The following is a 12,250-nucleotide window of genomic DNA, read 5'->3' as shown; positions in this document are numbered from 1 at the left end:
CCACCACTCCTTGAGCACTCACTGTGTGCCTGGTATTGGACCAAGCACTCTACACACATGACACAGACCCTCACAACCACCTTGAGGGAAATATAATCATTATTCCCATTTTGCAGGTGAGAAACGGGAGTCTCACGGAAGCCAATGGACTTTCCCAAGGTAACAGTAAGTACATTGTGGAGTCAGGAATTTGGGTTCAAAGCTCTGAACCATATCCCCATTTCCAGATAGGAATCTTCATAAGGCAAACAAACCAGGCACACTCTGTGCTTCGACTACTCCCACCCAACACAAGACACACAAAAAGTCACGTGCTCTCCTTGCAGAAAACTCACAATCCATAGGGAGAGCCAAGGATCACATGCACAAACCTGTATGTGCATACAAAGGTTTGTATTCAACTGTAAAAGAATACAAAGTGGCCGGTTACTTAATCCAAACTGTTAAGGGACGCAGGAACTAAGAAGGAGAGCCTTCCTGTGGACATGCTGGGGAGAAGGCTGGGGTGGAAGCTGGCCAGGTCATTTCACATTTGCTTATTTCTCCAGATTATAACTTCTCTCTAATGTAGATAATTTTTAAAAATTACCTGCATTAAAGAGAATGTTGCTTCTGAAGATGAGGCCTACAAAGGTTGGTCCACATTAATTAGCAATATTCATAAAACAGGATATACTCATTCAGTGTCCAAATCACATTTAGCAAAACGGAGGGGCCTCCACCCTACCACTAGGCTTGCCTTGCCTGTCCATGGCTATGTTGGCCAGCGTTCCTATCTCTGTGGGGAGGGAGGAAAACACGGACTGATAACACTTTGTCCTGGAAGATTCTCCTTGTTCTAATTCATTTCCTCTCCCAAACAATTGAGTCAGATGCCTAAAACTCTATGTGACGTGGTAAGGAGTGGGGGTAGGGGTACATATGATGGTGCTTGGAGCAAACTCTTATCAACCCTAAATGGAAAGCCTGTAACACCTCCCATCTATCCTGAAACTTGTTTAAATTACAGTGCAGCCTGGCCGGGCGTGGCTCAGCGGTTGAGCATGGACGGAGGATCCAGGAGATCTCGGTTTCATTCAGGTCGGGGCACATGCCCTGATTGCGGGCTCGACCCCCAGTCAGGGGTGTGCAGGAGACAGCCGATCAGTGATGACCCTCTCATCATTGGTGTTTCTGTCTCTCTCCCCCTCTCTTCCTCTCTCTGAAATCAATAAAGATAAATTAAAAAAAAAATTACAGTGCAAAGAAATGCCAAGAACAGGGCCCCAAGTGGTCATCTTACTGGTTCACCACCAAAGGGTATGACAGGTGAGGATTCCGCTTCATTCCGATTGCACGATGTGGGAAAAGGGACATCAGGGAGAAGAAAGAGCAGCAATGCCTAGGGTGGCCAGGACTGGTCCCGAGCATGCTGTGCCAGTGCACTGCTGGCCCGTTGAGTAGAGCGAGCGGCCAGGAGAGGGGCTCTGCCCCGCTGCGGTGGGACGGGAAACAAACCGAGGGCATCTGAAGCCAGAGGAGCTGCCAAGGACAAGCTCGGTGGACGTTTCGGCCTCACTGACAGCAGTGGATGCCCCGAGTGCGAAGACAACATTCAGAAAGAAAGACAACTTTCTATATTCACATGCCAGTACACAGTGGAAATTCCTGGCAGGCTCTGCCTTCAATTATACTGATTTATATACCAATAAAATAGTATTTGTAAGACAGCAAATGACCTCCTGGAGCTTTCTGGCTTACCAAATTTCTACGGGCAGCTCCTCCGTGTATCACATGCAATTCAGAGCCTCAAACCTGAGCAGTTAGCTGTTAAGTCTGTTCTCTACAGTATTCACACACCTAAAGACCCATAGCTTTGTTTTTGTAAAGCCAAGCAGCTTGTAACCCCCAGCCTATTAAATATTACACTCAGAAGGCTGCAGCCTTTCATCACTTTCCCAGAGACACACATTTCCGCGGCTTAACCATAAACCACAGATGGCAAAAGAAAAAAGGAAAAAAATATTGAGCTCTACATAGATTTAGGAGAACTTTTCAGAGGAGGAAGGAAACGTTAGAATGGAATCAGCACCAACTACTGACCTCTCCTCTCCCAAGCCACTCCCTCTTTGTCCCCTGTACTCCGCAGCCACTTTTTCCTGCGTCACCTAAGTCATAGCTACCCCCGCCTATACAGCCTGGTCACAGACAGACGTGTGAGTTGCTGGCAGACACACAGACAGGAAGCTCAGAGGAAAACCTAATCCTTTTCATGATGAGACCAAAAAAAGGAGGAGACATTGATTATTTCCCTACATTGCATTTTCAACTAGAAAATTCTGCAGTGGGGGGCCAGGGACAAGAGCAGGGAGGATTAAAGTAAAGGCTTAAAAACCCTGGCACTCTTTTTAAGTTAAAAAGGAAAAGTTTGCATAGTTTCAAAGGTACCATTTTCTAACAATGAACTGTAGAAAGAATTATTCAACAATGGGAAAGAAAATGGGAATGAGCTTGTTCCTTGAAGGTGAAAACTTACTATATCAATTGTACTTGAGATATTTAAAAGCTAGCCCCATTCCTCACATTATATTTAAATAAGAATCATCAGACAGTTTTGACAGAAAAAAAAAAAAAAAAGTGTCCCAAGAGCCATACTCAGAGCCAAATTTCTCAGCCAAAAACCATCAGGCTTATGACTATAAGCACCATCAATATAAACTTTTCAAACTCCAGCGATCAGCAGTTTACAGCATTCATTTGTTCAAACATCATGTTTTGCATCCAAAGTTGAATGTGTTTATAAAAGGAAAAACAACAACAACATTCTCCCTCTCCCCTACCTCTCCTGATGTCTCCAAATATACATTAGGTTATTGAATAAAATTTCCCAAGCTCACAATAGAAATGTCAACAAGTAGAATATAAGGGGAAAACCCCAGGGCCATTTCTCAGGGGTAAGCAACATTATACTTAAATGACCACAGTGTGATTTGTAAGCCACACTACCTCTCAACGTCACCGAAAAAGACAGAAGTGATAAACAAGAGTCACCGAGGATCACACTTGTCAGCTATCACCAGAGATTAGTTACTAGCACATGACTGTTTTGTTTTGTTTTGGACTAGGCTTGAAAATAAGACACAAACTATTTTAGGTTTTAGACTTTTTCATTGTAAAAACTTCTTAGCACATTAACCCCAGAATTGGAGTACAACCACACCTTCTGTTTTACCCAAGAAAAACTTACTAGACACAGTGATTTCAGACCCATTTTTGTTAGATGACGTAGAAACACTTAATGTCAATCTTTATCCCCCCTCTCCTATCTGAACATTTAAAGGAATTCATTTAAAATGTTGATTAAGTGATAAATTGGATTTATTATAAATAATTATACTTCTGTAGAATCTCCTTCAAGGCCAAGAGACAATGCATTCTGTTTTGATCATTTACAACAAACCAAAGCAAAACAACTAAGCATTACCTTTCACAGAGTCTCAAACAATCACACATCCGCCCTAAACCAGACAGACTAGTGCCACTTAATGAAGTGAGAAACTCATTTAGGGGGTGGCCAGAGTGGCAGGGCCAGGACTCTTACACATTACATTACTTAAAGGTTAAATAATAATAAAAGTGTTCTGTGAACTTTCTGAAAAGCTAAACTATTAACTCGGGGACTTGGGTAAAACTATGCCACACACTAATACCATTAATTACTGGGGCACAAGCCACTTGGAAAAAGAAAGGAAGATCCTGTGCCCCTGCAAGTTCTGAGGTCAAAGGGTCAGCCTCTGGCTGGGGGAAAAATGAAAATCTTCTGTGAAATGGTGCCAGTTACTTCTAACCATCCTCTCCAAGGCAGATGTTGAAATGGATGGTCCTTAGATGGTTGCCCAAAGTCACCTCTCTTAAAGAGCAACTTTATTTGGCTTCCAAGAAAAAATTGCCAAATAATAAGTAGTGTAGAGAACAAAATGCAAAGGCCTGCCTGGGGTTCTGGGTCTATGTCTTGTGACCTACTAACCAGCCACCTTGGGAAAGACACTTGACATGTCTAAGCACCGACTCGATGAAATGAGAAGGGGTGTGCTGATCACTAAGGCTTCTTCTAGGTCTAGATGACTAAGGGTGGCCCTCAGCAGCAGAAATCCCTTCCCTCCCACCAGTAGGAGGCTTTTTTTTTTTAAAAAAAAATATCTTTATTGATTTCAGAGAGACAAAAGGAGAGGGAGCGAGAGAGAAACATCAACGATGAGAGAGTCATTGATCGGCTGCCCCCTGCACGCCTGCAACTGGGGATGGAGCCCGCAACCTGGGCATGTGCCCTGACTGGGAATCGAACCCTGATCGCCTGGATCCTAGGTCGAAGCTCAACCGCTGAGCCACACCCGGCTGGGCAGGAGGCTTTCTTTGTCTCCTAATTAGAAATAAGTTTCTACTAAGAAGGAGAGACTTCCTGGCGTGTTTTCTCGTTGAAAGTGGAGATCGCAGGCCCATGAGGTTGACTAGTGAGATCAACACGCCTGGTTAGGTTAGGTACACACAGCTGTTGGCTAGAATTAAAGGTGAAGGTTCAGGACACATTTCCCAGCAGGAAACCAGGGCAGACAAAGTAGCCTTAATCTTGTCAGTCAAGTGGCTTAGGCCACATCATCTCCAAAGGAATCCAGCAGCTCATGTTTGTGCCTCACCCCGCAGATGGCTTCCTTCCCCTCACCCCATCTGGAAGGGAATGATCTCTACCTTCGAGGACTTACAACTTTGTGGAGACAAGAGGACATGTCTGACAACATCACCTCTCCAGATATAACCCCTATATGTAATTACTGAAATCATCTGAGCATCCATGGCTGCAAGCTTATTGCATGTTTTTCACAGCTGTACAGGGCTGTGACAATGCTATGGGGCCTTTAGGTTCCTAAGTGGCTGGGTAAGACACAAGCTTAAGATAAAAGAATATAGAGGGACCAAGAAGTCAGCCTCAATGCTCCTTGGTTTCTCCAGCAATAAGAACCTCCCTAGGTTCCTGGCCCCCTGGAACCTAAAGTATGCCTGCCTGGGTGGTCCAGAGACACATCCCCAGTGCTAGCAAGCAAGTATTCAGCCAAACTGTCACCCACAACCACCATCATGCCTTCCCTTCACATCCTAGAACTTCCTAGAGTGCAGAGAATTTAATAATCACACACCATTACCTCTAATACATATATCTGAACTTGATCTCTCTAAAACTCTGCAGCCTTTCCAATCAGAGGAAACATCTGAGAGCCCTCGGGAGCAGAAAGGAAAGAGAAAAATCACATTCAGTACATTTCTCCAGGATGCTCTCACTGGTCAGCCTTGTGAGCCTGCGTTTCCCACGCAGGGAAGTCTCTCGTCCCCCCATGGGCACAGGAATGCCAGGATTCTCAGGACTCACTCCTGCAGCCCGCAGCGAACCAACTGAGAGATGTACTCGGATGGCCAGGGGTTCTTACCACTCCATGTTTCAATTACAGTGCCTACGGATTTTATGCCTAAATGAGAATGTTTTAAATTTGAATTATTAGCTTCTAACAACCCTCCAAATCAATGTAAAATATTTAATGCTCCACCTTGTTTTGTTTAAACTGATCTTGTGGCTGGAATTTTTTTTTTAAATCCTCACCTGAGGATACTTTTCCATTGCTTTTCAGAGAGTGGAAGGGGGAAAGGGAGAGGGGGACGGGGGTGGGGGGGGGGAACATCAATGTGAGAGAGACACACTGATTGGCTGCCTGCCACATGTGGCCCCACCAGGGCCTGGGAACGAGCCTGCAACCGAGATATGTGCCCTCGGCCGGAATCGAACCAGGACCCTTCAGTCTGCAGTCCGAAAATCTAACTACTGAGCCAAACCAGCTAGGGCATGGCTGAAAATTTTGGCTGCTGTGCACATTAGTGTTCAGTCATAGAGAATGAAAAGCAAAAGAAGCTTTTATTTTTATGAGCTGCAGCCTTTCATATTCTAAGTTCATCTTCACCAGAGACATCATTTATTGAGGACCATATACATGTGTGTATACATACATGTATATATGTATACACACACACATCTGCGTATATTTGTGTGTGTGCTTTACATATATTAATCCATTCATTTAAGCAGCAAGCATTTATTGAGCACCTTGTGTCACACATCTAATTAGGCATTAGAGATAAAAATGATGTAAGTTTGAGGTCACAATTCTGTGACAACCTGTGGGGAAAACAGATAATCAAGTAAGTAATGACTAGGCAATGTGGTAAATGCTGTGATAGAAAAAACCAGTTATTAAAAATAATATCTTAGGCAGTGACTATGTGTCATATGTTTGTAGCCACTGTCTCTAGTTCTCACAACATCCTGCAAAGGTAGGTGTCTCTCCACTTTCCAGATGAATGTGCTATGGATGAACCACACAGCACGCTGCCTCTCTATCAGCGTCAGTATCGGCATCGCCATTTGCATCGTAAATTCCCATTCTGGTCTCAATATTGCATCTGCCAACCTGCTTAACTCACCCAGGCATCAATCAAAGTCTGCCTGGTATTATGCAGCACACTGCACACCCTGGGAGAAAAGACCACCTGGAAGAACTTTCAAGCTGGCTACACGGATAACACAAAGCAAGGATGGGCATGGCACAGGGCAGTCTGTGGTCATGGGCCAAGGGAGTATTTCAGACAGCAAGTCATTTGGCTCCTAAAAGGGAGAAAGCATCATGGGGGCATTTATTCAGGAGGTGGGACCCTGGTCTTAAGATCATGTAAGGTCAGTAAGCTGAAGAGGGAAGAGGGCCAGGCCCTCAGGATAGCAGTGTTCAGAGAGGTGCCCAGAAAGCTCACAGGTTATGCTGAACCACAGCCAAAGGTGTAACCGGAGACCAATGGTGGGACAAGCCAGCCTGCAGTTGCCCAAGTGCCAACTGATAAGAGATGTTAAGGCAACCTGGGGCATTAAAACAACCCAAGTATAACAGCAGATGGAGAAATCTGCATTTATAAGAACTCCTCCCATAGACGACTACATGAAATGGAAGTAGTTCTTTGTTCCACCTCCTGGGATAGAGGGTAAGACCCCAAAGGACCTCCTGGAGTTAATACAGAAGGTCACCAAACAGTCTTCTAAAGATGATGTCCATTCACTGTTTCCACTCGGAAGGTGTGCAAGTTCGAGGCCAGAGAGAGGTGCATTATTTAGAATCAGAGTGGAGAGGCTGAGTGCTGGCAGAAGTGGGTCTCCCCATGACCCTTTCCCAGAGGGCCTCCCTTCCCCAAATTGGTAAGCAGACACTTAAAAGAATATTGAGTTGCAGGCCAAGTTATTAGCCTGCCTGGAACACCCACATGTCTCAGCCAGTCCTGCAGATGATATCTGTATTTGTTTAACTCTTTACTGCTGATAAAATACTTTTACATGTGTTAGAAGACTTGATTTTCACAACAGCCATGAAATAATCACTAGGCCTCTCATTTTTTAGATGAAGATCCTGAGGGTCAGAGAGGGTAAGTGACCTGTTCAAGATAATAAAGCTAGCGGGTTGCAGAGCTGATTTTGGACCAGGTATCTGTCCAGTGGTCTGTCTGTTGTATCACTACTGCAATAATCAGACTTTATAAAGTTCTTTAGAGTTCAAAGCAAGCTCTTACAGCAATCTGGGGCAGTACAAACAGATACACACTAACATACACAGACAGATAGACCGACTGACAGAGACACACAGATCCACCCACATACTCATTCTCATACATACTCTCTGTTTTCCTGAAAGTAAAATAACAATAATAATATTCTCCTTATTTGAAAACCTATCTTCCCTCCTCTAGCTGTGGCCCTTGTCTCAGTACATTTTTAAGGTAAGTGAGGGGCTATGATTTAGATGGCTGATAATTATAGTACCTAGGTGAAGTCTTAAATCCTAGCTGTTGGTCTGCGTATAACTCACTGCTTAGAACAATTTGTGTGAAATATCTGCCCATTTCCATCTTCTCCCAATCAACTCCTGCCTCCACCCCCAATCTTCTCTCAGGAACACATGAAGCAGCATCTTTCCTACCAGTCTCTCTTACATCAGGACTTGTTTTCAGGGAGTGGCTATTTCCAAGGCAGGCATAAAAATCATAGGACTTGAAAAAAACTTCAAAAAAACCCCCAGCCATTTAACCCATTTTTAGTCAAAACCAAAAGATAGAGCAGCTGGATGGGGCATGTATACTTTCTTTTTAAAAATCCCCAACTCCTAGTTTTTCAGAGAACTTCTTTCAAAGTCAGAGGTCACAGAAGTTAAATTAGTGAAGAAGCAATTTGGCAATTATTCTTGCAAAGTGGAGAAAGTCATACACAGAAATGCAAACAGAGCCAAAATCAAAGCGAAACACTAGTGACAAATCCGCAAACCACCCCAGCACAGAGGCAGAGGGCTTGTCCTCACACCCACAAAATGAAGATCACAAAATCCTGGTGCTAACCGCAGGGAGGCCTCATTTTTTCTTTTTCTTTCAAATAACACATAACTCTATCCAAAAGGTCTTAATGAAAATAAGGTGAATAAAGCAATCATCTCACCTAATTTTACCCATCTCTCTATAAGAGAATTTATATAATCAGGCCACATTACACAAACAGAATTCAAATACATTTTTTCACACCCCCCCCCAAGGAAAACTCCATATGCCACTCATCTTGCCGAAAACCGCAGGGATAAAGTGATTTAATTCTCGTTAAACCAAGTATTTCCACCACATACTTGTAAACCTTAATCTTAAACATATCCATGAAACATGATTTTTGAGAGCTTTCCTTCTGATTTACTTACTCAGTAAATCTCCAATATATAGTAAGCAACTCCAAAGCCAGTGATGTTCTCAGTCAATACTAAACATATACAGAAATATGCTGTTACAGTAACTTTTAAAAAATTGCTTGCATTCTGCAGTATTATTTGAACTTGTAAAAAATTTTAGTTAAACTCAACTTTCATAATTCTAAGTAATCTGGGGTGTGGTTGTTTGTAAGTTTCCTTTTCCTAAAAAGGAAGCTGATATCAGGACATCAGATGTATATGGAAAAATACATATTTTGATACAAGTGTAAATCAATACATACTTTTTTTTGTTTGTTTAATGATTCTTTTGCCTACTTTACTCATAATATAAATACACTGCAGTAAAATTCCACATGTTGAATTTAAATGTAGGTGTCAAAACTAGTTTTTTTCTTAAAGTTAGATGGGAGTTCAACACACTCTGTCAAATACCCAGTCAAGGGGAAACCAATCCAGTCCTTAGACGCCCCCAAAGAAATCATTCTCTGTTCACCTAGAAACTGAAAGACTTTACACTCAGAATCACAGCTCTCACAGCAATGGAATAGGCTCTAAATTCAGATAGCCGTATTAGACGCTCACTCATTGATTTGTTAAAAATTTAACATTAGGAGTGAAACCAAAGCCACCACTAATACCAATTGGGCAATTAAATTCCTGGTTTGAGTCCGTTTCAAAATCCAAACCCGACATCAACATCTGGCAAGTCTCCATATAGGGCACAATGCTTGTGCATGTTACTCTGAAAATTCAGATGGAAGGAAAGAATGAAGATTTAAAAAGCCTATTAATTATTTTGTATTCTCTGTTTTAATTACACAAGAGCTGACTCCACTTGCAATTGCATCTTAGTGTGTGCCTCCTTGTGTCACTGACTAGAGTTACTGAAGACAATTCAATCTGTTCTTGTCCAGGGGTCTTGATCAATACACTTTGCATCATAACTTAACTGAAACTGCCTCTCCACCCCCCCACCCCCCCACCCCCGCCCCTTGGAGTATATGGTTTATTTCTGGCCCCTACCCCTCGCTGGGTAACTCTTTTCTCTAGAATGTGCGCATCTCCAGGAAGGGCGAGGGAGAAGCATTTGTTCGCCGCCCACTGCCCCCAACGTTATGCAGTCCCACAACTCTCAGAGCAGGGGCCCCCGGCACCCCCTGTACCTGCCAAGTTCCTCGCCGGTGTCGTAGTAATCATCCACGTTTTCCTGCCTGAACACGGTCATGATAAATTGTCTCGCCTCACCGAAGCCCAGCACACTTCAGCTCTGCTTCCCAAACCATCACCACCGCTCCTTCGCCTCCATGGGCCCCTCATGCATCAGTCTCCGGTCCTTAAAAAAAAAAAAAAAGGCAATCATATTCTAATAAAATGACAACCCGAAAAGGAAACAGATCCCCCCCAGGGCTAAGACCCGCTCGCTGAAGACCACTTTTGCGGAGCTGCCCCTCCCGCCAAGGTGGAGAGGAGCACCCTTTGTTAAAAACCGGGCCAGGGGCGTCCCCAGCCCCGCACCGCCGGCGCGCTTGGGGCCGGGCACAACCGCACCCCAAGATCCGAGTCCCCGAAAGCAGGGTGCTCTGCACTGCTAAGAACCAGCTCCGGAAGTCCCTGGCTTCCCCATCTTCCTTTTTTCTGCACACACGCCCACTCAGATCCCCCCCTCCAGGGGCGCCGCGGAAAAATGAAGCGCTCGCCCGAGCAGAACGCGCCTGGCCGGGAGCATCCCTCTCCATCAGGCGGCGGCGGCGTGGCCCTCGCGCCCCCTCCCGGCTCCCGCACCTCCGCGGCCGCCCCCTTTCCCTGGAGCCAGGCAGTCCCTAGAGGCACATTCCTCGCGATTCCCGCTCCGTTACCCCGCCGACCCGGCGAGCAACCGCCCGGGGGAACCGGGGAGGGAAGGGAGCGGCCGAGGGAGGCGCGGCCGCCCCACGCCGGCTTCCGCGCCCCGACACAAAGCGCTCGGCCCCGCCGCGCCACCTGTTCCCACCCGGCCCGCGGGGCTGGGGGGCGCCTCCTGGCGGCGATCCCACTTCTGCCCGCGGCCAAGTTTCCCCGCCTCGGCCTTCCCAGTGGCCCCGGGCGCTGCCCCGGCGAACCCCGCCGCGCTGCGGAGGCGAAAGCAAAAGCGGGCGGCGGGGCCCGGGAGCCGCCAGGGAGCCGCGCGCGGCCACTCACCCGGGCGCCCGGGAGCTGCTGCCCGGGTCCCTCCGGAGCGCTGTCGGAGGCCGACCGCAGGCGCCAGCGCCGGAGACGAGCGGGGCGGCGGCGAGAGCGCGGGGAGGGAGCGAGTCGGAGGCGCGGATCCCCAGCGCCGCCCCGGCGTCTGCACAGCCGGGCTCTCCCGCTCCGGCTCGGGAGCAGCCCCTCCGCTCCCCGCCGGCTTCCGGGCGATGGGCGGCCCGCAAGCGACCAATGGGGACCCCGCGGGCGGGCTGGCTGCACGGCCCACCCACCTCCGAGCCGCCCGGCCGGGTCGGTGCTGCGGGTGGCGAGCGGCGCTCGCTGCTCCTCTCTGCTCAGCGCCCCGGACTCGCTCGCTCGCTGTACCGCGCACTCCCCGCACCCCCCCACTCACCCCACGCCCACGCCCAGATGAGACCCGCGCAGCCGCGCACCGTGGGCGCCCCACCTGTGACACGCGGCCGCGCTGCCCGCTTCGGCTGCGTTCCAGGGAAACGCGATTCCTGAGTCCGGCCAAAGTGATCGCGGGCTGTGTGCCAGGAACAGTGCTCGCCACGGGAAAATCGCCGAGACCAAAATAGATTAAAAAATACATCCTGCCCCGGTGAAACTTACATTGTGGTGGAGAAGATGTAAGCAAATAAGATTGTTTTCGAAGAGATCAGTGCTATTGAGACAATAAACAGGATAACTGGATAGAGGCTGACAGGGAGGAAGTGGGGTGCATTCGATGGAGAGGGTAAACACCTATCCTCTCCAGGGAAGGTGTTTTGAGCTGGTAACAAGCATAAGAAGGGATGCAGCCAGAGAAAAATGGGTTGAGGTCTCAGACGCCCAATGGAGCAACAGAAATCGGGGGTGGGGTGGGGGTGGGGGGTTGTGCCCAATACATTGTTGGCTGCTGATGAGCTGAAATGTGGCTAGTTCCAAATGAGGTGTGCAATAGTGTGAGATACATATTGGATTCCATGACAGTATGGAAATAAGAATGAAAAATATCTCATAAGGGCTTTTGTATTAACTACATGTTTAAATGATAGTATTTTGGATACATTGGGTTAAATAAACTATATTATTAAAATTAATTTCACTTTTTACTTTTTAAAATGCAGCTTATTAAAAAATATCAAAGTACCAGTGTGGCTTGTGTTACATTTCTGTGGGCTGAGCTAGCCTGCACACAGAACCCATATCTGGTGGACACCCCTTATCCATCTTCTGTACTTCTTACCCCACGTTTCCACGAAGCCTTTGGGTGT

General features: G+C 46.7%; 1 protein-coding gene across 1 annotated transcript in view; it reads right to left on the bottom strand.

The window, feature by feature from the left end:
• Positions 1–11,117, bottom strand: part of DAPK1 (death associated protein kinase 1) — a 152,272-nt gene extending 141,155 nt beyond the window's left edge. The window contains exons 1-2 of the mRNA XM_087822739.1: positions 10,986–11,117; positions 9,971–10,140 (exon numbers count right to left, since the gene is read on the bottom strand). Coding sequence (XP_087678865.1) covers positions 9,971–10,032 — 62 coding nt within the window. The 5' untranslated portion in view covers positions 10,033–10,140; positions 10,986–11,117. The remainder of the gene's footprint in view (positions 1–9,970; positions 10,141–10,985) is intronic.
• Positions 11,118–12,250: the final 1,133 nt, after the last annotated feature.

This window comes from Miniopterus natalensis, chromosome 12 (genome assembly GCF_054644295.1).
Source record: "Miniopterus natalensis isolate mMinNat1 chromosome 12, mMinNat1.hap1, whole genome shotgun sequence".
Taxonomy (NCBI): domain Eukaryota; kingdom Metazoa; phylum Chordata; class Mammalia; order Chiroptera; family Miniopteridae; genus Miniopterus; species Miniopterus natalensis.
This window is presented reverse-complemented; position numbering and strand designations above follow the sequence as displayed.